The sequence below is a fragment of the Triturus cristatus genome, chromosome 9 (assembly GCF_964204655.1).
Source record: "Triturus cristatus chromosome 9, aTriCri1.1, whole genome shotgun sequence".
Taxonomy (NCBI): Eukaryota; Metazoa; Chordata; class Amphibia; order Caudata; family Salamandridae; genus Triturus; species Triturus cristatus.
In genome coordinates, this window is record NC_140592.1 from 447,782,174 (window position 1) to 447,807,491 (window position 25,318).

The 25,318-nt window shown below is 45.4% G+C and overlaps 1 protein-coding gene across 1 annotated transcript in view; it reads right to left on the reverse strand.

Moving 5' to 3' along the window:
- LOC146798113 (cytochrome P450 2C16-like) overlaps positions 1-25,318 on the reverse strand; it is a 383,825-nt gene that overhangs the window by 28,705 nt on the left and 329,802 nt on the right. The window contains exon 8 of the mRNA XM_085625338.1: positions 16,981-17,122. Coding sequence (XP_085481464.1) covers positions 16,981-17,122 — 142 coding nt within the window. The remainder of the gene's footprint in view (positions 1-16,980; positions 17,123-25,318) is intronic.

Sequence of the window (25,318 nt, forward strand, 5' to 3'; positions counted from 1 at the left end):
CCATCTTGAAAAGACCATGACAAGCTGACAAGTGCAACAACCGAGGCTCCCATCAAGTTGTGCTTTGGGATCTGAGAAGCCCAACCCTCGAGCAGCATCTGCACCAAAGGTGAGCCCTCCAGCATCTCCACGATCTGCGTGGGGCCCTTCTGCATTTTGCCACTCGATGCGCCTAACCGGTTGCTGGCCCGCTGGCTAGTAGCCATCTTGGCGACGAACTTTACGAAATACACCGCTGGTCTCGTTGCTCCAGACTGGCCCTTGCTCCCCTCCAAAGGAGCAGTCCTTCTGACCTTGCTGGTCAGAACCATCAGCTTATTTCATCTCCTGCAACAATTGCTTTTGCCAAGGCTTGTTTGCTTTGATCAAGTCGCCAACACCGCCGACAGCGAGAGCCTGCGTGGGACAGCTCGTGAACCGACTCCTGGACGTCGTCGACCTCCAGGGACCACGTGGCTGCAGAGACAAGCTACACCTTTCTTCCTGTTTGCACCCGACATTGCCTGGTACCCACCTGGTGCTACGCTGGTCACTGGCTAGTGACTGTGAACACTGTCCCCTCTGCTTACAGGTCTTCAACATCTCCGATCCACTCTTGGATCCACTGCATCTCTCCCGGACCGACCGCCTGCAGCATCTTTGCCTTCAAGCTCCACGGAACAGATAGAAGAAACCCGACGCACTTCGAGGCCTATGCACCTGCTTCCTGTGGGTGAGGTAAAGCTGGCACACCTGTGCCCAAGTGTAGTATTACATCTCTAGTGCCTGTGTTCCAAATCTTGAGTTCCTAGTCCATCCGGAAGATCCTCTTTGCAGTAACTTTGTACTTTTTACGCACCCATTGAAACCTATGGGAGCACGCGTGTGACTATTTGCTCTGCACACGCCACCCGTGGACCTCCTGGTCACTAACTGACGTTAGCTCCTTGTAGGCCCAGCGATTCTAGAGGCCCTAGGCCTTTTCCCTTTTCTGTTCGTGGTACTTATACCACTATTTTAGTATATGGTTCGAGCGGCCACCAGGGCCTATCCATATAAAGTGCAACTTCTGTGTATTCTACTGTAAACTTGTTTGACGATTTGTGCTCCTGTGCTCATAAAGAGACTAGGGGTTACTTTGAGAAATAAATACATATATATTTTGAATATATATCTGTGTGGTGTCCTTTCATTGGTATAAAAGGGGGTTGCATTTGGTAAAACAGCTGGCTTAACACGCTTCACGAGTTTAGCCTCAAAGACTGCTTAGCCTACGCTACCACTAGGGCAGCTAGTCCGAAAAGGTTGACTTACAACCACACCATAAGGGTTGCTTGGCATGGTACAAGGTGATCACTTTAACTAGTGAGCATCATATACCAGGCCAACTTCTCACACCGCTCCTCCGTGAGCCAGTTCCACGCCGCCTGTGGTGTGTTGAAGAAGATTGCCTTGTCCTGGAGGATAACTCTGAGGCGGGCCGGGAAGAGGAGCCCGCAGCGCAAGCCCAGATTACGGAGTTTTTGTTTGACATCTGTGTACGTACGACATTGGGCCTGAACGTTCCTCGTGTAGTCTGGGAAAACCATTATGGTATTGTTCTAATATTTTAGGGGCCCATGGGCTTTCTCAGGAAAGCGTCTCTGTCCCGGAAGTTGAGGATCCGGATGATAATAGGACAAGGTGGCGCCCCGGTGGAAGGCTTGGCTGCCAGAGAGTGATGCGCGCGCTCGATTGCGAACCATGGTGAGAGAGCATCTTTGGGTATCCATGACTTGACCCAAGTCTCCACGAAGGTGTCTGTGCGCCCCTGTTCGGCATTCTCGGGAAAATCTATGAGGCACAGGTTGTTCCACCGCGAGCAGTTCTCAGCGTCCTCGGCTCGGTGGTGCAACTCTGAGGTCTGAGTCTGCAGGTGGGCCACAGGAGTTTTCAACTGGACAAATTCGTCTTCGGCGGTAGAGAGGCGTGACTCTGCCTCCAACAAACTCGCTGTGGCGTTGCGGAGGTCCTGATGGATAAGGGCCACCCCATCCCCTGTTGCCCAAGCACCACTGGGTCGAAGGGAGACAGGGGGATGGAGGCCCCTTGCCGCTCGATGAGTGCGGCCAAACCTGCCCCACTCCAGCGGGGTGTGTGAAAGACAAAAGCAGCCATGGGGACAAGAGTCCAGAAGCAAGAACGGAGGCTATGTGGTCGAGGCGCCAAGCGGCAAGGATGTGGAGAGGGCCAATAGAGGAAGCGTCCTGCCGCCCAATGTATGCAGTCGATGTAGGATGGCAACAGCGAGCCCCTGAAGCACCCCACGCCACCCAATGTGTGTGGCCGAGTTCAAGCGGCGGGCATCAGCCCCGGGTGCTATCCCGGGTCGGGCGCAGAACAGGGGGCCCTTGATACTCAGGGCGAGCCTGTTGAGCAGGAGGCAATGTCCCACCAGGCCCCAAATCGCAGGGGAGCCGGCGTTGTAGTAACTGGTGCAGCGGTGGCGCAGGTATGTAGTGGCCAGGCAGGAGTAGAGAGTTGGTGCGCCAGCCGGAGGGAAGCAGGACAGGCCAGGCCCGGACAGGAGGGCTTTGATGACACCCTGGGGCAAGACTGGGTGCAACCATTCGGGTGTAGCTCAGGGGGGTGGGTGCCCGGGCCAGGAAACACCCACAAATCCCCGCCACCGATGTCCAGCACTCACCCACCGCCTCACAGCAGACAGCGACCATCAGGCCTGGAGCAGGGAATCGGGAGACAGTGCAGGTCGTCTCCGCGGCTTCACCAGGGGTCAGGGAGTCCCAGGAGTGCCAGGGTCCAGAACACAGGACACAGGACACAGGACAGGCGGTACAGCAGCGACTGGGAGGGTCTCGCACTACCCAGGCCTCAGGAACATCAGGCAACAAAGCGGGGAGGGCCCGCTCTGCAAGGCCCAGGTGCGGGCGGCTGCGGCGCCATCGACGAGGAACACCAGGCCGTCCCCTCGCAGCAGTCAGGTGACCAGGCCAGGGTCAGGCCCAAGCCCGAGCAGCAGGCAGCGGGTCCCGCAGCCCCCACCACTCGTTACAGCGGCCGACACAGTAGCTGCAAGAGGTGGGATCCAGTGCCGTTCACCTCACCCCATAGGCCGGATCATGGATGGCGGAACATGGCCAGGTAGAGGGGAGGGGCTGGCGCCAACACAGGCAGCGCAGCGTGTAGCGTAGTTGAGGGCACAGTCTCAGTAGGCAGGATGTACGCCGGTGGCGTAATGCTCCAGAGGGCCGCCAATCCCACGACAGGGATGCCGATACAGGAACCTGGAGCTAGGGCCGCCAGAGCCAGGAGCCAGGCGCTGCCATCTTAGGGTCTCGGAGGCCGGCGCCTCAGCGGATTCACCCCACAGCAGGACGCTCCGTCGAGAAATCGGCACATAGGGAACTCCTCTTCCCCGTAAAGATGTTTAGGAAGCAGAGGAGGTCGATGGGAGCACCGATGGCAGTAAATTACAACACGGATGATGGAGGGGTCCGGAGCACTATCAAAGTGCAACCACCATCTTGATGCATTGGCCACACCCCCCTTCCTCCAATGATCTTATGTGTTTAGGTTTGCAATTAAAATGAGGACAAAAAATAGGCAGATACACTGGAAACACTGGTTATGGCGAGCCAGTGAATATCACTCAGCATCTTCATGGGATGATCGCTAGGTACTCTATAAAACGGCGGCAGGCGAGTGGTGTACTAGGTAGATCGGCGGTGGCGGATCCTTGACGAATGTGTGACTACAGGACGCCACCTTTGACACACTCCAGCCTGCATGATGCTTAAGTAGCATCCACCAGTAGAAAAACTACTGGAGTTCGAACAAAAGACATACAGGTGAGTGCATTAGGCCTCACATTTGGTGTGCATGGAACACATGTAAGAAGCCCAAATAAGGACTCATAAGTAGGCTTTATAAACACCACGCCCTGACGAAGGCCCCAGACCCGACTGGGCTATTTAGGGAGGGCCGAAACATGTTGGCATCGAACAGAGGGTATAATTGAACACACGAAGGTTCAAAAAAAACCCCAACATTAGGCTTTTATCTATATCACAAGTGCCTCAGAATAAAGGATCAAGAGGAGGTACACTTGTAGGTATTTTTAACCAAAAAATCTGGTTCGCCTCATAAACCAGTGACCTACTTATCAGAACTCCCGGTATATCTATGGTTGAGTCCGCCCAGATAGTACCACCTTATCTGGGTGTGGAGGTAACGCCGATGATGAAGCATGTCACTATTATGTGAGTGAGGCGTTTCCGTCAATATCTTTGATATTCCAACTGACGGTAATACAGTAGGACCATCTCGAACAGTCTGTACCCCCGGATGGGGAATACAGTCTCAGACTACAGTTGTCCATGGTGAAAACAAGTTGTATTGGGAGAACGCAACTGGTAGTTTCATTCTCTCACTCTCCACACGTGAAAAAGACTCTATAAAAAAAAACAACACAAATAATCTGTATACTCATACCACAAATACACTGTGTGAAATGTTTGCATTCCCTAATAAACCAATCCGGTTCTCCTGAAAGAAAAATAAAGTTCCACAGATGATCTGCTGCACACTGATCTGGACCTGTGTATTAGATTAATGGATAACTCACCACAGCTAGTGTAGCTGGACAGATGACTCTGATTATTGCTGTTATCTGTATGTTGGATCACTGACATAATATCAAAGCGCACAATATTGAGACACACAAAAATATTGGAAAATAAATATTGTTAACCAAAATATCACCTTATAATACTTAAATAACAAAACCAAAAATATCGAGAACACAAATAACGTTGTTAAAAATATTGATTCTGATTGCAAAGAAACTAACAACTACTAATGGAGTAATCTGTAAACCAGATTGCACCTAAATTTAGCAAACAAAATAAGAGTATGACATACTAATAAAGTCAAACTCTTCATAAAAATCAAAGGAGCAGATTAATTTGCAATAATAGCCAAAAGCATATTATTAAATAAATAATAGCCTACAAAACTCCCCAAAAACAATAACCGTAATCTTAACCAACATCACAAATCCTTTTTTATATAAATAATAAACATAATTTTTTATTTTATCAGTCAAAACATTAAATACAATTCCAATCGTAGATAAGGCTGATATAATAAAATAAACATAATACAGAAATCATTGATATAATCATTGTTCCCAATACAAGGATATACAGCGCAGTAACTGTACACCGTTTTAGTTACGTTTTGTCCTTCATTTAAGTCTCATTTAACTGTCTGAAGCTGATTGTCTGATACTTACCTGCCACTTTGCTTCTGCAAGTGGGGGGCTTGCTGTCTCTGTCACCGTTACCGCATCCACGAGCCTGGAACTACATCCCCCAGCAGCGCAAGCTGCACACACGCTGTGCACCGCGTCACACGCACCAGGAGGTGCTTAAGAGGAGGCTAGGGCTCCAGCAGCACGGGAGCCCGATAGTCTGCTGATTGCCTGATACTTACCTGCCACTTCACTTCAGCACGCGGGGGCTTGCCGTCTCTGCCACCGTTGCCGCATCCGCAAGCCTGGGAGCCTGGAACTACATCCCCCAGCAGCGCTAGCGGCACGCACGCCGTGCACCGCGTCACACCCACCAAGAGGCGCTTAAGAGGGGGCTAGGGCTCCCGCAGCGCGGGAGCCCAATAGTCTGCTGACTGCTGATTGCCTGATACATACCTGCCACTTTGCCTCAGCACGTGGGGGTTTGCTGTCTCTGCCACCGTTGCCGCAATCATGAGCCTGGGAGCCTGGAACTACATCCCCCAGCAGCGTGGCGTGCATGCCGCGAACCACGACACACGCACCAGGAGGCGCTTAAGAGGGGGCTAGGACTCCCGCAGCGCGGGACTCGCGCGGACGTTCCTGGCCAAGGGCAGGCCCATCTGCACCCGGAAGAGGCTGGACTGGGCCTACTCTCTTGGCCCACTACAAGGAGAACGTCCCTATACCTTAAGTTGAGTCACATGTTTCTCTTGGTCATCTACTGGTGCTCTTTTGGCAGCATCAGTGGAGAAGGATTTCAAGCCTGTAATTGACCTGCCGCAGTTTGCTGTTTGCCGCCGCGTCATCTGTGGCAGAAATGTAAAGGTAACGGGGGTTTTTGGACTTAACACCGATCCAGGTCAGGGCAATCATTTTACACTTCATAAACACTGGTTAAAAACATTTATACAGACTTCATAAACACTGGTTAAAAACATTTATACAATCTTCTGGAGGATTTGATGACCTACCAAAATATTTATTTGGCGAATATTCTGCTAATTTTGTCAGTATCTGTCTATGTGAATGTAATTATTCCCCTTTCTCGCAGAGAAACATATTATATTATATGGTATCTGTTCTCTTGTTCACTTGTTGGAGGCATAGGAAAGTTTGTACTGTATAAGGCATCTGTGTAATACCGGGTAAAATTGGAGTCCTGGGGTTTCTTGCATTACATGATTATTTGATTGTTTTTGTGGTCACAGTAGGGTTAAAGTGTAATAGAGTAGTGTGGAGAACCACTTCAACGAATGGGTAGGTATAGGATAGCTGGCCCTGCTGGCTCTGCAGTAACCATGAATTCATTTTTAAAGCGGGCCCGCATCGGTGCTGGACAAAGAGATAGAACTAGTGAATAGGCGATTATCAAGATCCCCCATAACCTCCCAACTCTCCAATCCCTCAGCTACAACTTGTCCTGTGGAAAATAATGTTGACTCACCTGAGATCTTGGGACTATTGCACTTAGATTTATCAGACAGTGAGTCCAGCCATTTTCAAGAACAACAGCAGATACCTCTCAGTCCCACTATTATAACAATTACCACCTGGGGGTAAATGCAATTTCGTCAAACAGTCCTGCGGGGGGTGAAAACACTGGTCCTTCACTAAATTCATCTATCAATAGACCATTTACCCATGGGAGGCCAGGAGGGGTGGAGTGTGTAAACCAGGGTCCGGGTGTGAAAAGGAAAGGCCAGCTACCTAGAGGGAAGGCAAAACGGTCAAGGGTGGATCCACTCCCCAAGAATACATCTGTAACCCAGGGGCTGACCACTGAAGACATGAAGTTACTCCTTAAATCCATGCAGAACACACTAAAAGATATTATGGATATCAAGTTAGGCCCAATTATCCAGCGGCTGACCTCGATTGAAAAGAGTATCTCTAAATTTACAAATAGTCCACCAAAGGAGGCAGAAATAAATCCCCAAACGGCTCCCTTGACACGGGATAGTCCAAATTTAGGAACTTTATCTACAATCCTCAAGGATAATCCACCCCCCTACCAAGGCCAGAGTGTAACTAAGTACACTCTTGACTGGCCTCGCCCAGTTTCACAACACCAGGTCTAAATGAAAGCTCGGGCGCACAAAACCAACAAAGGAGAAATATAAATGAGAACCAAAATTCACAAGCAAAAAAGGATGTCCTGAAGAATTCTATGCATAGTTTGCCTAACATTCATCTACCACCAGTGTCAACACCATACGTGGTGGTATTGGGAAACGTACCGACTCTCACCCAGGGTGGGAGAGAGGTTTATACCCAATTGAAAAATAAGGTACTACGCTGGTTAACATACAATACGGCACTTGGTAAAAGGGCATATAGATACATAAATATGGTGAGAAGGGTTAATTGGGTGGGCAGCTCACGTAAATCTTTTCATGGTGACTGTGTCATCATTAATTTTAACCAACCTCACTTTGCAGAAAGGATTTTGTTTTCTATCACTGATAACTCACTCCATGCCAACAAACCGTCGATTATAGCGCTACCAATAGGCTTTTTCTATAAACCTCACCCCATGGGACATCACTTTTTGCAAATACTGCAAATGGCCCAGAAAATACTGTTATGTCATTAGGCCAATCCTCAAGATATACGGTTATGAACCGGGCACCAGAAATAAAGGACTGAAATAACCGTGGATATGGTTCGCGGGATACACTTTTGTCCTTTTGTTCTGATTTTGAGTTAGCTACTCGTTTTGCAGCTCTGACAACCCTAAATGCCTGTGATTGACTTAGCCCTGAACCTGACCCACCGAATCCGGTGACACCACATAACTTGACCTTTGTCTCTTGGAACATAGCGGGCTTAAATACTAAATTAAATATTAATGTATGGGCAAACTTTTTTAAAAATTCACAAATTATCTATATACATGAAACCTGGTACACTGAACCTTTTTATATTGACGGCTTCTCAATAATTGATATGCAAGCAACACCTTCTCAAAATGGAAGGGAAAAGGGTGGTTTAGCAGTTTTACTTTCGTTACATGTTCATTAACCCTAAAGAAAGTATATACCAACTGACCCTATTTCCAATTGTTGCTGCTATACTCTAAAGATTCTCAGATTTTTGTGGTGATCAATTTCTATAATAATGTTTTTGACAACACAAGAGGCCAAGTAATTATATCTTTAGAGAAGGACCTTGGCATTTTTCTGAACTAGTTTAAGAGTGATTATTTTTTGATTTGGGCTGGAGATGTGGTGACGTAGATGGAAAAGGATGTGGACATGGGACTAGGGAGGGTGGAAGCTATACACATTTCCCACATAATGCATATGGCAAAGCAATTAATAGGACTATCAATAAATACAATCTAGAAGTGGTGGACCAATCCCTATCAGAGGGCACTTCAGAGCTACCAACCTTTGTAGGACATGGTCAATGCTCAATTAATGACCATATACTAATCTCGGCACACGGCCAAAAATAAATAGTGGAAATGGAGGTAAAAAAGAGTTGCCTAAGCGACCACAATTCATTGATTTTAATTATTAGATTATATGAAATACCCCAGACAGGGCCATGTTTAGCACCGGCTACAATAACGCAGGGAGAAAATGGTATCTCGATTAAATGGTCTGGTATAGATCCAAACGTATTCATGGAGAGATTGCTGATAGACTGCAAAAATCATATAGAAAAATGTAACAGGGAGGATTCATCAAATAAACAGATCATTAGGGCCTTTTGTAACATTACCTCTGTAATATCCCAGGGACTAAGAAAGAAAAGCAAAAAGACAAGAAAGAAAATTGTTAGCTGGTTTGACTCCGAATGTATGGACGCAAACCAGCAATTAAGAAATGTATTGAAAATTAAACCCAGAGATAGAGAACAGGTTAAAAACCGTAGGATGATATATAAACAGACCATTGATAAGAGAAAAATGGAGATTCAAAACGAGGCCTAGGAAAAGTTGATGCAGGCTACAGATACAAGGGATTCATCTCTCTTTTGGAAAAAAATAAATCACCCTTATTGTAAAGATAGCGGTGCTGTTAAAATCGAAAGCTTAGTACAACCCCAAGACTGGATAAGTCATTTCACAAAGGTTTTTAATCCAGATAAGGAATCTCACATTTTAACATCAAATCATTTTGCAAATGACATTTCCGATCCAACAGACATAAATGAGAATTTTAAAACTATTGACACTCCAAATATGGACCCTATTACTCTTAAAGAAGTTACATTGGCCCTGGAAAAAAGTGCAAATGGAAAAGCATCCGGTGTTGACGGGGTTACTATAGATGTTTTTAAATTTAAGATACGTTTTTGGGCGCCCTTACTACAAAAAAAATATTTAATACTATAGCTGAAGGCTTGATACCGAGGTCATGGACCGAAAGTATTATTGTCCCAATATTTAAGAAGGGTAACAGGAGTGATGCCAAATGTTATCGCCCGATTTCTCTCCTGGAAACAACTTCTAAGTTAATGGACAGGATCCTATTGTAAAGGCTGGAATTGTAGGTAGAGGAACAAAATATTCTTACCAAAAAACAATATGGATTCCGCAGGGAAATAGGGACTGTAGAACAATGTATCAAGTTACATGTGTTGATTGGTAAATACACAATCGCAAAAAAGGGCCATCTACATCTTTGCTTTCTAGACCTTATGAGCGCTTTTGATTTGGTTAATCATTCTAAGCTGTGGCAAACACTAATTCACATGGGTGCCCCAAATAAAATTATTGTATACCTCTCGCTATGGGTTGGACAGAGAGTGCACCACAAGCTTTAGGGTAACCCGGGGTATCAGACAGGGTTGTGTGCTTGCCCCTCTCCTTTTCTCACTGTATATAAATGTGGTTGATAAGGAGTTACAACAACTAGTTGCCGACGTACCAAAAGTTGGTAAATGCCACGTCCCAATCTTACTCTATGCGGATGACGCAGTTCTTTTTTTATCAAGAACTGCAAATGGGCTTCAGCTCCTCATAGAAAAATTCGAAGACTTTCTAAAAAAGACTTGGTGTTAAATTTGAAAAACAAAATCACAATGGTATGTGGGCAAGAAAGAGCAAAAACAAGGACTCATCATGTAAATAATGCCCCTATTGAACCAACAAACTCGTTTGTATACTTAGGTCTAGTCTTTATAGCCAGTGAATGCTGGAGAGCCCACATCGAGCAATGTAAACAAAAATTTGCTAGAACAACTGAGGCACTTTTTAGATTTTCCAAAAAGATGGGCAACAAACCAAACAGAGAAATTAAGACACTATACAAGATTAAGTGCATTAGTGGTACCTGTTATGGTGCAGCACTATGGGGGGGCGGTAAATTGTAAAAGCCTTCAAACACAAGAAAATGCTTTTTTTCGAAGACTGTTAGCGGTACCCAAATCAACCCCTACCTACAGTCTCCAAAGAAAATTGGGGGCCGCGTACATATATGATTTTATAAGTACTACAAGTATAAACACTTGGCACAGGATATGGAGGAAAGAGGGCACGAAATTTACACAGGATGTTATCAAAGACTCTGTTGCATTAGAACATGGTAAAAAAATCCCATGACTGATATATATCAAAAGTCTTTTAAATGAATGTACTATAAACACTGAATTAGAGAACGCCTCCCAAATACAAGATTACGATAAAAAAAGTTGAAGACTAATTTGTTCGATTCACATACATGGTTGAGGGAAGTTGATGCTAATATAAAACCCATGACAAGTGAGTATTGTGATAGAACCCCAGGGACAGGGTTACAAAATTACCTAATGCTGGTCACAAATTTATCAAAAAGATTTTAGCTCACAAGATTATGTATGGGATTGGCCCATTTTCTAATTGCTTATCCAAAAATGGGTAAGTGGAATCCCATTCTGCCAAAGTGCCCATGTGACGGTGTATCAAACCAAACAACGTTGCATTTTATCCTGTTTTTTTACTTTTTATAGAAGTATCAGGAAAGAATATTTATGCCCGTTTCGAAGCGAGAGGCTTTTTTCATATAAACCTGCCTTCAAATACATGTGTGAATTACAGAATCTAAAAGTTTGTAGTGCAGTAGTGGCTTTCATCCAGGAGGCAATTAAAATAAGACGTAACAACTCTCATTTGGAGGCCGTGTTAATTGAGGACACAAAATGACATATAACGATTCAGGGAAAGAAAAAGCCGTAAATCTGTTTAAATGTTTTTAGACTGATGTTGCAATCAGCAAACTGGTCACAAAATGATGTTGTTTTAAGAACATACCCTGTGTTTTTGCGTTCCCGCTTTTTGAGTATTGCAGTGCACTTCCGTAGTCAAATTCCCGCCGGAATTGTTGGTTATTGCGCATTTGTATTTTAGCCCCTTTTTATGGTTATTGATCCTTGGAAATGCAAAAACCGTTTTGTTATTTTAAATATAGTCTCCTGTATAGTACTGTATTAAAAATCTGAAAATTGTATATATCATGAAAATAGCACGGTCTGTTGATGGTTCTTTTGGGATTGTAATTAGATTGGAAATTTTAAATTGAATTTTATGAATTTTTAAATATGTTTATGTAGTATGTTTTTATGGTTTCTGTTTTTAAACCGAATAAAGCTTGAAATTTGATTTGAATTTGATATAATCGTTGATCAAAGAACAAACTCAATCTGTTGCGTAAAAAATAATTACAACACTTGAGATGCACATTTTCAAATAACAATTAGCAAAACAGTTACACAAATAATAAAATATAACATTTCCCACCCAAAACAAATAAAATAAATATGACTTACTGTTGTGTAGCTACAGATCATCCTCTGTAACCATGTAGTCAAAAAGTATAAATCACCGAAAATGGAAAAAAATATTTTCAAAAAATCTCCCAAAAAAATGTGAAAATGGAACCAATCCAATAGAGATCCCTGGAAGAAATCCAAAGTACCCAAGAAACATAAAAAACCTGAAAGCTTGTTTAAAAAAAGAAAGGCTCCTGGAAACCCAAAACAAATATTGGTTTATTATAAACCAAAAGAGAGTTCCTTTTGAAAGAAAGGTAAATTTGAATGCCCATACAACGCGTTCATAGAGAAAACCTTCAAAGTAAAACAGAAAACCCATCCGCAAAAAACATTACTTTCCTAAAAGTACATATACATTACATTTAGGTCCTGATTACGAGACTGGCAGCCGACTCGTTGGGACATGACAGTGACAGTCACAGTTTCCCAACCGCCCTATTACGATATGGGCGGTGGGACCGCCACAGCCCCGATGCAGCTGCTAGGGAATCCCCGTTTCTTGGCGGTGTTACAGCAGTGAGGAGCAGTAATGTGCTTGGTGGGACCGCCGCAGTCCTGCCAAGCATATTACAAGTTTCCTCTCTGACAAAACGTTGGTGGAGAGGAAACAAAGGGGGCCTTATAGGGCCCCCGGGTGCCTCACGCCCTGAAGATGCACTTAGGGGGGCACAACTTGTGCCCCCCTGTGTTCATGCACACCAGTTCCTGCATGACATGGACTTACAGGAACTGTTTTTGGCATTCCCATTGTGATGTCCATTTTCAGGTCACTGCCATGGGAACATCAAAAACAAAGCCCGCCAGACAGGAGGAAACTCCTAATCTGGGAGGCGGTCTGACCGTGGCTTTGGTGGTGCAGCAGCAGGGCGGACCCGGTGCCGCAACGCCAAAGTTGTAACTGGGCCCTTAATCAGCATAAAGCAAATTACATAACACAATATAAAATACCATATTGATACATTAATAAAACAGACTAAGAAGACCCAAACATACACATTTACAAAAACACTTCACTTAATACAAGCAAATGTACCAAAAAAACCAACAAACAACACTATAACTAACCACTATACTTCCCACCACCATCCTAACACTAATAAATACCTTTAAAAAGGAAAAGCAGCACCTTACCGCAACCTGGATCCCGGAAAATAGACTACAAATGACACAAAATAGACTATAAAATAGCAGGTATGGCCGCACAATGAAACTAAAAAAAGAATATCTGCCATTAGAAATGAATAGGAAAATACATGAAAAAAATTGAATAAATGTATATAAAAATGTACAAAATGTTTAAACACATAAAGCTTGTAAAATAATGTTTTAAATTGTGAAGTATAAATTAAATAATAGTATAAAATATACAATTATTTAATATGTACTGATAAATTGTATGTTAGTTAGAAATACGTATATAAACTGATTTAAGAAATGTCAAGAAAATGTTAAACAATAGAAAGTATCCCTGGAAAATGCACAACATACAATACTATTCAAATATGATTCACTTTGTTTCTTTAATAATATTGTCATGGTTGAGTCGCAAGCCAGAGATCTCCCCAAAGCGCTCCAGGTGATACAAAAATATGGGTACAGCTACTCGGGGCATGTTAGGTAAAAAAGAGCGTTGTCCGCGCATAGCGAAACAATATGGGTCATGTCGCCTACCTTGATACTCCACTGTGCCATCTCATCTCTCATTCACACCGCCAAGGGCTCAATGGCTAGAGCGAAGAAGAGAGGCAGAAGCGGGCAAACTGACGGGTCCTTTCCCCGGAGCTGGCCCCTCCAAGTCTCAGAGCCCTAGGCTCTGTGTACAGTATTTTAACCTAGCGGCAAAACCGGGGTCCAAACCCCAAAGTTTGGAGAACCTGTAGGAGGTATCCCCAGTCTATCTTGTCGAAAGCCTTTGCTAGGTCTATCGACATGAGGACCATCTTCTCCTACCGGTGTTTCACTTCCTGCATGACATGCGTTAAGTGACTTAAGTTCATCACAGTGTGGCAGCCTGGGATGAAACCACATTGGTCCTCGTGCATGAGGCGTGGCATCTGAGGTCCCAAGCAAGAATCAAGGAGCTTTCATAGTATTTTCACATCCGTATTGATCATGGTGATTGGGCAATAGGAGGAGGGTTCGCTGCTATCCCCACCTGGCTTCAGGACCATGCATATTTCTCCCTGTCTCATGGTGGGGGGAGGGCTCCCTTACCAAAGGCCTCCTGATATACCTGCGAGAGGTGGGTGGGTCAGCGTGTCAGTGCATACTCTGTAAAATTCAGGGGGGAATCAGTCACCCCCCAGAGATTTAGAAGCTGGGAGCATTAGTAGGGCTGCCCTATTTCATCCGCGATGAGTGGTGCCTCGAGATCTTCTATGGCTTGTATAGGGAGCTTTGTTAGCTGCATGCTTTGTAAATATAAAGCATTGGAATCTGCACGAATCGTTGGATCCGCAGAATAAAAGGTCTGAAGATGGTGCTGCTGCTCTTGTAAGATAGCAGCTCTGGTGTGTACAACTGCTCCATTGTGGGCCAGTAACGCCACTATAGGGGCCGAGGTTTCTTCTCTGCTGAGGATCCAGGCCAGTAGTCGGCCCAACTTGTCTCCCTCCCTGTGTAGGCGTTGTCGATACTAAGTGTATACTTGCCGAGCCTGTCCCAAATGTCGCTAATGTGTGTCAGGATTTCCCATTCTTGGCCCGTAACTATAGGGTTAACCCGGTCCTGGGTCTGCACCCTCGCTAAGGCCGCTTCCTCTATCCCTAACACTCAGTGCAGGTGATGATGAACCCCATAGGTCAAGCTTGAGCAGGCCCCTCTTACCACTGCTTTCAAAGCCTCCAATTTTGCAGCTCTGATCATGTCCGCCTCCTCCCAGCTAATTGTCTTGTAGTTCTTCATTTCCCCCTCTATATGCTCTACAATGGTGGTATGCAGTTCCTAAGTACTAAAACTAAAGGTTGTGTAAGTTCATTGGCTCCACATAGTGTTGTAGAGTCAAAGAGGAATGGAGAAGAGTCTTCTCCTTTTTTGAAAAAGACCCTCACACACCCAGCCAGCTAGGTGTCTTGCTTCATCATCTGGTCTGCTCCTTATCGGGTCGGCGCTGCAATACCCGATCAGCACCCGAGGTGCGGCCTTCCTTATGCCGGTGGGTGAAGTGCGTGTGAGGGCCCTAGCTCAGTGTAGGCGATAGTGGTGTGTAAGAAAGTGGGTTAAAATAGGGGAGCCAGACAAGGGGGAAGAAAAATTAATCATAAATCTCTCCTCAAGATCTCTTTCACCCATAGAAGAGAAGGTCCTTCAGAAAGGTTTAGGTTATGTTCCAACACCCACAAATGACAAATTTAGAGACATATGCAAAAGTACAGGTATTCTTTCGCAAAATTCGCCTTCAAGCCTTCTTCCAAGAGCAAACGCCACCTACCACTAATGACTCCGGGTTACACAGACCTTCTACCTTCACAGCAAACAGCAGCATGGTTCCTAATGAAGTGCTGATCTTCGAACAAGCGGTGCTAAAGGATCTTAACAGTTCAACGACCTCTGCTCCATTCCATAACTTGTCCTGTGACGAAGCTACTGCCATCAAGGGCTTAGCGAACGATGGAAGAATAACCATCAAACAGGCAGACAGAGGCGGGTCAACAGTAATCATGTCCACAGTGGACTATGACATTGAGTGCCGTAGGCAGCTGAGTGATAGGAGATACTACACTCCTATAAGAGAAGACCCCACTTCGAGATTAAATAGAACTATTTCTGCTATGGTTTTCTGCCGAAACACAAGGGTGGATCACTAAGAAGGAAGCCGAATTCCTGATTGCCAAAGAACCCGTCACCCCTTATTTCTATTGTCTCCCTAAGATACACAAAATGGTTACCCCGGTCCCTGGATGTCCCATTGTGTCAGGGATTGTATCCATTTTAGAACCTCTCTCCAAATTTGTTGACCACTTCATCCAACCACTGGTTAGGGTGACTCCCTTTTTTATCAGGGACACTACAGATGCCCTACGTCTTCTTGAGGACACTTCGCAACCAGCATCAGTAGACCTTTTGGTCACATTGGATGTAGAAGCCCTTTACACCAACATCCCCCAAAGAGCCACCCTTGAAGTGATTGAAGATGCACTGACCAATAGTGAGTGGAACTCACCTACACCAGTGGCCATCATATTGGAATGTGCTACCTTGGCGCTAACAGAAAATTTCTTCCACTACGACACCGAACTCTACCATCAAACGCAAGGTACCTCGATGGGCAGCACAATTGCGCCAAGCCTGGCATGCATGTACATGGCAGTGTTAGAGGAAAGAGAGAGCTATAACCCTGGTAACCCGTACTTGACTAATGTGCTCATGTGGATAAGATTTATCGACGATATATTGATTCTGTGGAAAGGCGAACGCACAAAATGCAATGAATTTTGCGCATGGATCAACACCTTGAACCCTTTCCTCAGGTTTACCAGTACCATCTCAGCCATTGAGATTCCTTTTCTTGATTTACTGATCAGAAAAGAGGGAGATGAAATCTCCACCCCCCTCTATCGCAAGCCAACTGATAGGAACAGCCTCCTACTATTCAGCAGTCACCATCCAAGGGCCTTGAGACAGAACTTATCCTTTGGACAGTCCCTACGCATCAGGAGTAACTGTAGCACTTTAACTGACTACAAAAAAGAGTCACACAGACTGAAAAAAGACCTACTCCAGAGGGAGTATCCCCAACAGGTTGTTTACACAGCATGTAAAAGGGCTCTGAACAACAACCGTGAGAACCTGTTGACAGACAGGATCAGGGAACCCAACAAGACCATCACCTGTGTCACCACATACACACCTGACTCAAATCCCTTTTTTCATGTGAAGCTTTAGCTGGTCATCATTAGCTCTTCAGAAGAGCTCTACTTAATGATTGTGTCTAAGGTAAAGTGTCATACCTGCAGAAAATGGCACAAATGCATCATTTTTCTTAAAGTATCCATTGTCATCCAGGAAACGCTGGGGGTCAAAACATTCTGGATTTCCAAACATTTTTTGGTCATGAAGCACGGATGACAGTACAGTCATAACATCTGTGCCCTGTGTGAACAAATAAGTAGAAGTGAAAAAAGGTACAAGTAGATGTAAAACGAGTGGCTAAAGACAGAAATCTTTCATTAACGACAATATTAAGAAGCTCATTTACAGTTTAGTGAAATAGGTGCAATGCAATACATCTGTGGTGCTTTGTCTCCCCCACTAATTACATTTTTCCTCTGCTCCATTTAGAGTCAGGGAAAAACACATTGTTTTGTGATGGTGAGCCATAAATTGGCTCTGCCATCAGAAATACCGTACCTTGTGACCCATTCTCCTCTTGGATGCTGGCCACGTGGAAGTCTGCTGCTCCCTATTTTCTAGAGGGACATTATTACTTTTTCCTGCCTGAGTCCACCGTGAGAAGCATGATGGAGTGGATTAGGGAAAACTAGCACTTGCTCCCTTATGCCGGGAGAAATTTCCCAGTGCTTCAGGAAATCTTTTGGTATACTTTAGTGAATCAAGCTCTCTCTTCTGCAGTTTGTTTTACTAAATCAAAAAGTAGCCAAGGCAGGACCCATAGAACATGGTTTCTGCTTGGTGTAGTGCCTTGTTTTCTGTGCATCCAAAGCAAAAGCGACTGCAGAGAAGGCAATGAGATTATCGCCAGTCAAAGGATCTCAAACTATGGTAGACGGCCCTCATTCGCAGTGACAAAGCCAGGCTGAGCTGCCCCCCCTAACAATGTTCAGATGGCCCCCCCAGGTGCTAAAACCTGTGAGTCAATGTAAAAAAGGGGGTATTAGTTGAGGGGGTAGTTACCCACGTCAAATGCTAACCACAGTCCTTGTCAGGGTGAACCCTTAAATTCACTAAATTAACCTGAGATCAACCCCCTCGTAGCTATGGCACAGAGCAGGCAGGCTCAACTTATAGGGAATGTAAAAAGTATTTGTGCAGTACTAAAAAATTTATAAAATTGAATCACAAACCAAGAAAAATTCCCAACCAATTTAGATATTAGGGTAAATTATAATACACAAAATGATAACAAAATGACAAAAATACAATCAGTAAAACCGGAGTTATGAATTTCTATATTTTAAGTTTCAAAATAGTGCCAAAAAGCATTAAGCACCAACTGCCCTCATGTGGTTGAGCTAGACCAGGACATGGGTAAGGTTTAAGCCAACCGTGATGGGGCAAGGGTTGGATAGAGTGACAAGGTCCTACCATTGAAAAAGTTACCTTTGCATTTAAAAACGTTTTGAGGACCAGAATGTATTCAGCAGGGCAAAGCAGCAGGCTGTGACTGAGATGTACTTGTTGATGATGAAGAGACAAAGGACAAGGTCTCGGTGAAGTTGTTGATGAAGTCGAAAAAGCTCTGTACAGGAAAAGTTAATGTGTCACGTCCAAACATCCCTCGACATCAAGCCGATGAAGGTGGCTGATTGGTCTGTGAAGCTTTCTACATACGGACTTAGAAACATTTCTAGAAGCCATATTTCTTCAGTGGGGAAAGGCTGCAGGCAGTAGCCAAAGAGGGCTCGAAGTTGTCAGAGGCCAGTCAATGGCAGTTCTGCTGAATCAGATTTGCTGCTCCAGGGCACAATATAGTGGAACATTCTGGGAACTTAATCCCTGCTGCAATGCACCCCTGGTGGATTAGCTAGGCAGATCGGCCCCAGTCTCACATCAGTTCTCAGAGCACAAAGTCAGCAAAAAGTCAAATTTTCAGGAAATCTTGAGAGTGTTACACTTTGATACCAGGCAAAGGTACAGTGCTGTGGGAACAGCAGTTGGGGGTCAAGACTCACTACAGCCGAGGACAGAAGAAGGGTCCAGGGCAGTCCAAATGAATTGGTCAGCTGGAAATGCAGGAAAAAGGCTGCTTGACGCTTGTTGTATCCCTGAAACACAAAAAGTAGGTCATCCTTATGACACTTTGAGTTCATTTCTTTGTCCTGGATACAAGAAGGTTCAGCCTTCAGGGCCCTTCTCAGGCCACAGACAGTAGTTTCAGTCCTTTTCTGTTCTACCATAGGTCCAGCAGCGATCTGGGGAATGTACTGCGGGTGCCATATTTATGCCCTGTACTCTAGGGTGACCCTTCCCTCTTTTGCAGCACTTCCTATTGGTTTTACTACAGACAATCCCACAGTGCCCCTTTCTGCCCACAGCCAACATGACAGAACCTTTCTTCCCCTGTGCAGAGATACTGTGCCCACCTTAGCGGTATGGCCCAGGAAATGAGCAACCCCTCCACTGTGGTGACTCAAAATCTGTACTGGGGTATCACCTCTCTCACTGGACATCATGCCTGCCTGTCTAAAAGGACAAAGAAATGCCAGACCGAGGAACTAGCTACATCTGTCTTTGACAGGGTAGGCCTCTTTTTTTTAATTTCATGTTGTTTTTATTGGGTTTTGCATCCAGAAAGATAGATGTGAAAAAACAAGATACATGGCTGAAGGAGGAAAATAAGGTGAGCTAACTGGAGTAGACATGTTACTAATACAACATTACATTATAGGTAAAACAAAGTAAAAACATGGTGGTATGAGCTTAATAGACGTCCAATAAACATCAGTAAAATAGTAGAGAAAAGAATACACAGTCAGGCAACAACGCAGATGACATCTAGTGTCCATAACATTAATAGGACAGAACAACGTAGGTAAACAACAGTGGCACAAAACATTTGACAGAGGACTAAAAGACAAACCCTGGTATAGCAAAGATTATGGTATTAGTGTATTCAGATAACAATAAAGTTATCAAGTTTGTGTACTGTGTACAGAAGTAACATGGCGCTGGGGAGTTCAAGTATCTTGTAAGAGAATGAAACAAAGGGAGGCAAAAGGACAGGAAGAAAAGGCAGGATAAGGGGAGTCTAAAGAAAGTAACTGTTTTGTGTTATATGTGGACATTTCTGCTATTTGATTGAGGTGGCACCTCAAGACCCCCACAGGTGATTTGCCATGCTTCCCAAATCCTGATTGATTTATTGAATGATTGATTGAATGCAGGCAACTAAGAGGTTCCACATTTTGATGAATAATTCAGGTTGTCAATAAGAGTCATATGTGTTTTGTGTGTACTTCGTATGCAGTTAACCCATGCCCGCCAAGTGTGAAGTGAAATGTTATTTTGCTGATTTCCGTTGTCACCCAATACGTTTTGTCACAATCGTCAATAATTGATCGAGTTAGTGTCATTCATCTGAGTTAAGGGAAGCAGGTAAAGGTACTACTAGGGGACCCAACATTATGGTTGAAAAACTTAGTATTATTTTGGACTTGAATATGCCATTGAGGCATACTACGATTTGCTCTAATATGCCCGCAGATAAAGAACATGTGTTCAGTGTCCCCAAAAGCGCTTTTGCAGATAAAACATAGATTACAGTCAATTAGCTTAAGTTTAGCTACTTTCTCTGCTGTCCAGAATAGCTTGTGCATCACAAATAATTTTGCTTGAGTAAGGGAGGGAATTCGTTTTTATGTCATCACATCTTTGCATATACTCCCACCCATATAGCTGGTCATCTTCTCGACCCTGTGTTCACTAATATCCCAGCAGCCACAGCCGAGGATCCCAAACCTATGGCCTGGACTGACCACTCGCTGGTCACGTTCTCTATCCCGAGTAGTTCCCCTCCCGAAACAAAGGCACCCACCGCGTGCCTAAAACGGCCCTGGCATAAACTCCAACATCTTAACCTTGCTGACAGCCTAGGTGAGCTTAACCTGGAGGGCATCAACGACATTGAAACGTCGTGTGTGGCCTTCCAGGACTGGCTCACCAAGGGACTGGATGCTGCAATACCGGCCAAGTGGACCAAAGGTCGTAACACCCCCTCCAACCCTTGGTATGATGAGAACCTGAAAACATTGAGGAAAGCATGTAAAAAAGCAGAACGTCACTGGAGGAAGGACTACAAGCGGGAGGAAAAAAACGCATACCTGGTCCTGCTTAAAGCATATCACAAAGCCATTCGCTTGGCTCGCGCAGCCTTTTTCGCCAACGAGATTAAAACAAGCCCCAACCCCACGAAAACAATCTTTAAAATCGTCCAAAAAATGCAACATGGAGACAAGCCGGCCTCTCACATCACTTCCACTCAGCAATGTGAAGATCTAGCCACCTTCTTCACTGAAAAAGTGAAGAAGATTTACGATTCCTTCACTCACGACCTGCCAGAGGACTTGAACTCTCCCAACGTCACCTATGAGGGCTCTAAGCTCTCCTGCCTCCCAGCCATCTCGCGTGAGGAAATAACTACAATATGCAAAAAGGTAAAATCCGGCGCCCCCGCAGATCCCATGAAGCCAGCTTACTTTCAGGGAGCCCTGGAATTCTTTCTTCCACCTCTGACCTTACTCCTTAATCTCTCCTTCGCAACGGTACCCATCTGCTGGAAGCAGGCCTGGGTTATACCCATTATAAAGAAGCCCACTCTAGACTCCTCCAAGCCGGAGAACTACCGGCCGGTCTCACTGTTACCTTGGGTGGCGAAATTAGCGGAGGCCCACGCGAACAAAGTGCTTAATGACCATATGGCGAAGAATAACATCCTGGATCCCTCCCAACATGGGTTCAGACCGGGTCACAGCACGGAGTCCGCTCTCCTTACCTCCACAGAACACCTACGGAAAATCATGGACACCGGCAAAAGCGCCGCGCTGATACTGTTAGATCTCAGCGCGGCCTTTGATACGGTCTCCCATGCCATTCTACTCAAACGACTAGAAAACGCAGGGATCATAGACTCAGCACTAGAATGGTTCCGTTCGTTTCTCACGAACAGATCCTTCCAGGTATCGCCCCCCCCCCCTTCATTTCCCAACCCCAAGATATAGGCCAGGGAGTCCCGCAGGGCTCTGCCCTCAGTCCATCCCTTTTTAATCTTTACATGCAACCTCTGGCGGAAATTGCTAAAAAATGGGACCTCATAATGGTATCGTACGCCGACGACACACAGCTGGTCATCAGCCTTAATGAGGCTCCCTCTCCCGATGCCACTAGATTCAGGGATGGACTGACCGCCGTCGCCAACTGGATGACAGCCAATTGCCTTCAACTTAATGGAGGTAAAACTGAGGTGTTGCTCATGGGCAAAAATTCCAACATCTGGAGCAACCTTTGGTGGCCCCACTCATTGGGCCCAGCCCCCCCGCCTAAAAATCTGGCAAAAAACCTGGGAGTCTGGCTGGACTCGACACTCAGCTTCCAGGCTCACACTAAAAAAGTTGCCGCGACCTGCATTGGACTACTGAGAAGCCTTCATCCCATCTTAGGCTTCTTTGATTCCAAAACGAGACAACTCATCGTACAATCGACCATCTTATCCAGGCTGGACTACGCGAGTGTCCTGCTATTAGGAGCTAACAAAGCGGAGATCAAGAGATTCCAACGAATTCAGAATTCCGCCGCCATGGCTATAGTAGGTCTGCCGAGAAGGTGCTCCGCGAGAGCCACCATCCAAAGACTACACTGGCTACCGGTAGAAGCCCGTATCCATTTTAAGGCCCTTATCTTTGCCTATAAAATTCTGAGTGCTGAGGGACCAGAGCTCCTTCGCCCGTTGCTAACGCCCCACAATCCCCAACGCAACCTCCGCTCCAAAGGGCAACACCTAGTACTGGTCCCCCACACGAAGTACTGTCGCATAGGAGGACGCTCCTTCAGATTGCTAGGGGCCTAATTATGGAACTCCCTCCCCCTCCACATCCGCTGTATTGACAACCTACTGGCTTTCCGCAAAGCTATCAAAACTCTTCTCTTCCCCCCCATGTAGGTTCTCTCCCTTCTTTTTTCTCCCAGTTGGTTACGATGGTTCTAGCGCCGGGACGCCCCGTTGCCAGGGCAGCTGTTGCGCTTTACAAAACTGCTAACATAACATAACATAACATATGTTTGATCAGAGTTCATCTTTAGAGGGGGGTCTGCCTAAAGTCATACTCTGAGGGGGTGGGGATTTTGTATCACAGGAGTTCATAATTGTTTAGATTTTTGATATTCAAAGGCCTGAGACGGTTAACCTCCTTATTAAAAACAACATATCTGGGCCTTTTAAAGGACCAAGGGCCAAATGCACTAAGAACTGGTTGCAAACTGCTGGTCGCATTTTGTGACCAGTATTATTGTGACACGTTTTCGAACAGACCAATGTAGTAATAGGTCGATATACAAATTACTTAATCCTAGTTTGTTGCAATGTGACCTACCTCATGAATATTAAAGAGGTAGCCACTAGAAATTACCGCTGGCAGCAGACTACCATATCTGTGATTGCTATTAAATAAAGCATTTTTTTTTTAAATGCAAGGGGCAACCCCGTTTTTTTTAAAGCATAAGTTTCATTTTCAGGCACTTGTCCCTGGTCAATCGGAAGAGTGCAGGTTGCAGATTCTGGAAATGTTTTTACTAGCCCAGGAGCGCGATTACGCAGGAATTGTAGCTATGTACGTTTTCCTGCTGTGCTAGAGCGATAATAACTTTGATTTGGCCATTTTGTTAGTTTCCTTATTGTCTAACATCACAATAGCTCTGATTGAGTCTCACATGACTTGTTTCAGATTGGGAGTACTAATCAGCGTTATCATTAGTAATGCAGTAACATCCTGTGAATAGGCAAGCTCCTGTTCCATATCGAGCCATACTGACGATGGATGGTAGCCTCTGAAAACCATTGCAGTCCCTGACTGGCAGGGTATTGGATCATTAAACCAATTGGGTAAATTGCAACCACGTTGGTGACTATCTAAACAGTGACAGTAAGTTTACTGATGGGTGTAAAGAAGTTGCTCGAAAATCTGATTTGTAGCATGCTAGTCGTAAAGCTAATAAGGGGGGTAACAATCATTTTTAGGGTTTCAATTCCACCCTACCAAGATATAAATGTAGGTGACCAAGCGTCCAATTTTGATAGTAGTTTTCTGTGTGTTATTTCTTAATGATTCTAGTACATTATTTGTGAACCAAATATCCAGGTATTACATCTTCATGAAGTATCGAGAGTGGGCCAACAAGGTGAGGCTGACATTTCAGCATTGGATGGGGCAGATGATCCCCTGGACCTGAAAACTAACACCAACAGAACTGAGGCCTGGGAGGAGGCTGGGCTCTAACTGAGATGCACACATCCCTGCCCGACCTCCGATGTCACATTGCTTATCCCAGGAGGGGGCCGCTGGAAACCAGAATTGGCTGAGCTGCCCTGCCTCGCGGGCACCTAGAACGTAAGGTGGGGTTCCCTGGAGTGATGTTGCACTAATTCTTGCCCCTGGGTGGTAAAAAATACTGGAGGACCACTGGGTCTATGGGCACAGCAGGCGTACTTGGCCTGCAGCCTCCGACACTCTTCTAGACTGATTGGGTGCCTGGATTGAGGGCGTTATACTTCAGAGTCGACTCCAACTGACCTCCCAGATAAAAGAGAGGTCCCTGCCTAGACTAGGCCAGACTGGACTAATGCCTGCTGCAGTTGACTGACTTGAGGAACGAGGAGGGCGGGAAATTGAAAGGGGCCTCTCCCATTGAAAATGTGACGTGTGGAACCTTCGATAAGCTTCTCCAGCTGGTAGGGGAGTACAGGTTGCCTCACCACATTCTACAGCTGTCTGGAGCTACACTCAAACTAAGTGTGGAAGCTGCATACTGAGAGTCTGACCTCGGCTGCTCGCCTTGTGCAATTTTTGTCTGCAGGGGTACTTGGATGGAACAGGCAGCAGGACTATGGCACCTACAGGCGACAAACCTGGCCTGGACCGTGCCCCTACTGTAAAGCCTGTCCTTTCTGAGCATAGAACCATGTAGGGGTTGGTGTGTGACTGGGGACTGTACGCTTGTGGCGGAGGGGCATGGGGTCTGACACGGACCTGGCGACAAGAGGTGACCCACTCTACAAGGACAACTGACTAGTGAAGTGGTCCCCTTACCCAACGGGCAGAACCAAGCCTAGGGAGGGTGGCCTAACAATGGAGACCCAGAGGACAACCAGGGTGGAGGAGCTACCACCGGTACCTTGCATGGAGCACGTGACACCTGCCCAGCAATTCAAGCAGACTGGAGAAGTGACAATGGAAATGGGCCTACTTAGGGCTGACCATCATAAATTGGCAGACAAAGTTAAGGCCACAGAAGCAATTGTGGAGGAGATTCAATTAATGCAAAGCTCCTTGAGTCGAAGATGCTGAGGGGCGCAGCTGGCGTAATAATGTCTGGATTGTGGGACTGACACACCTCCAG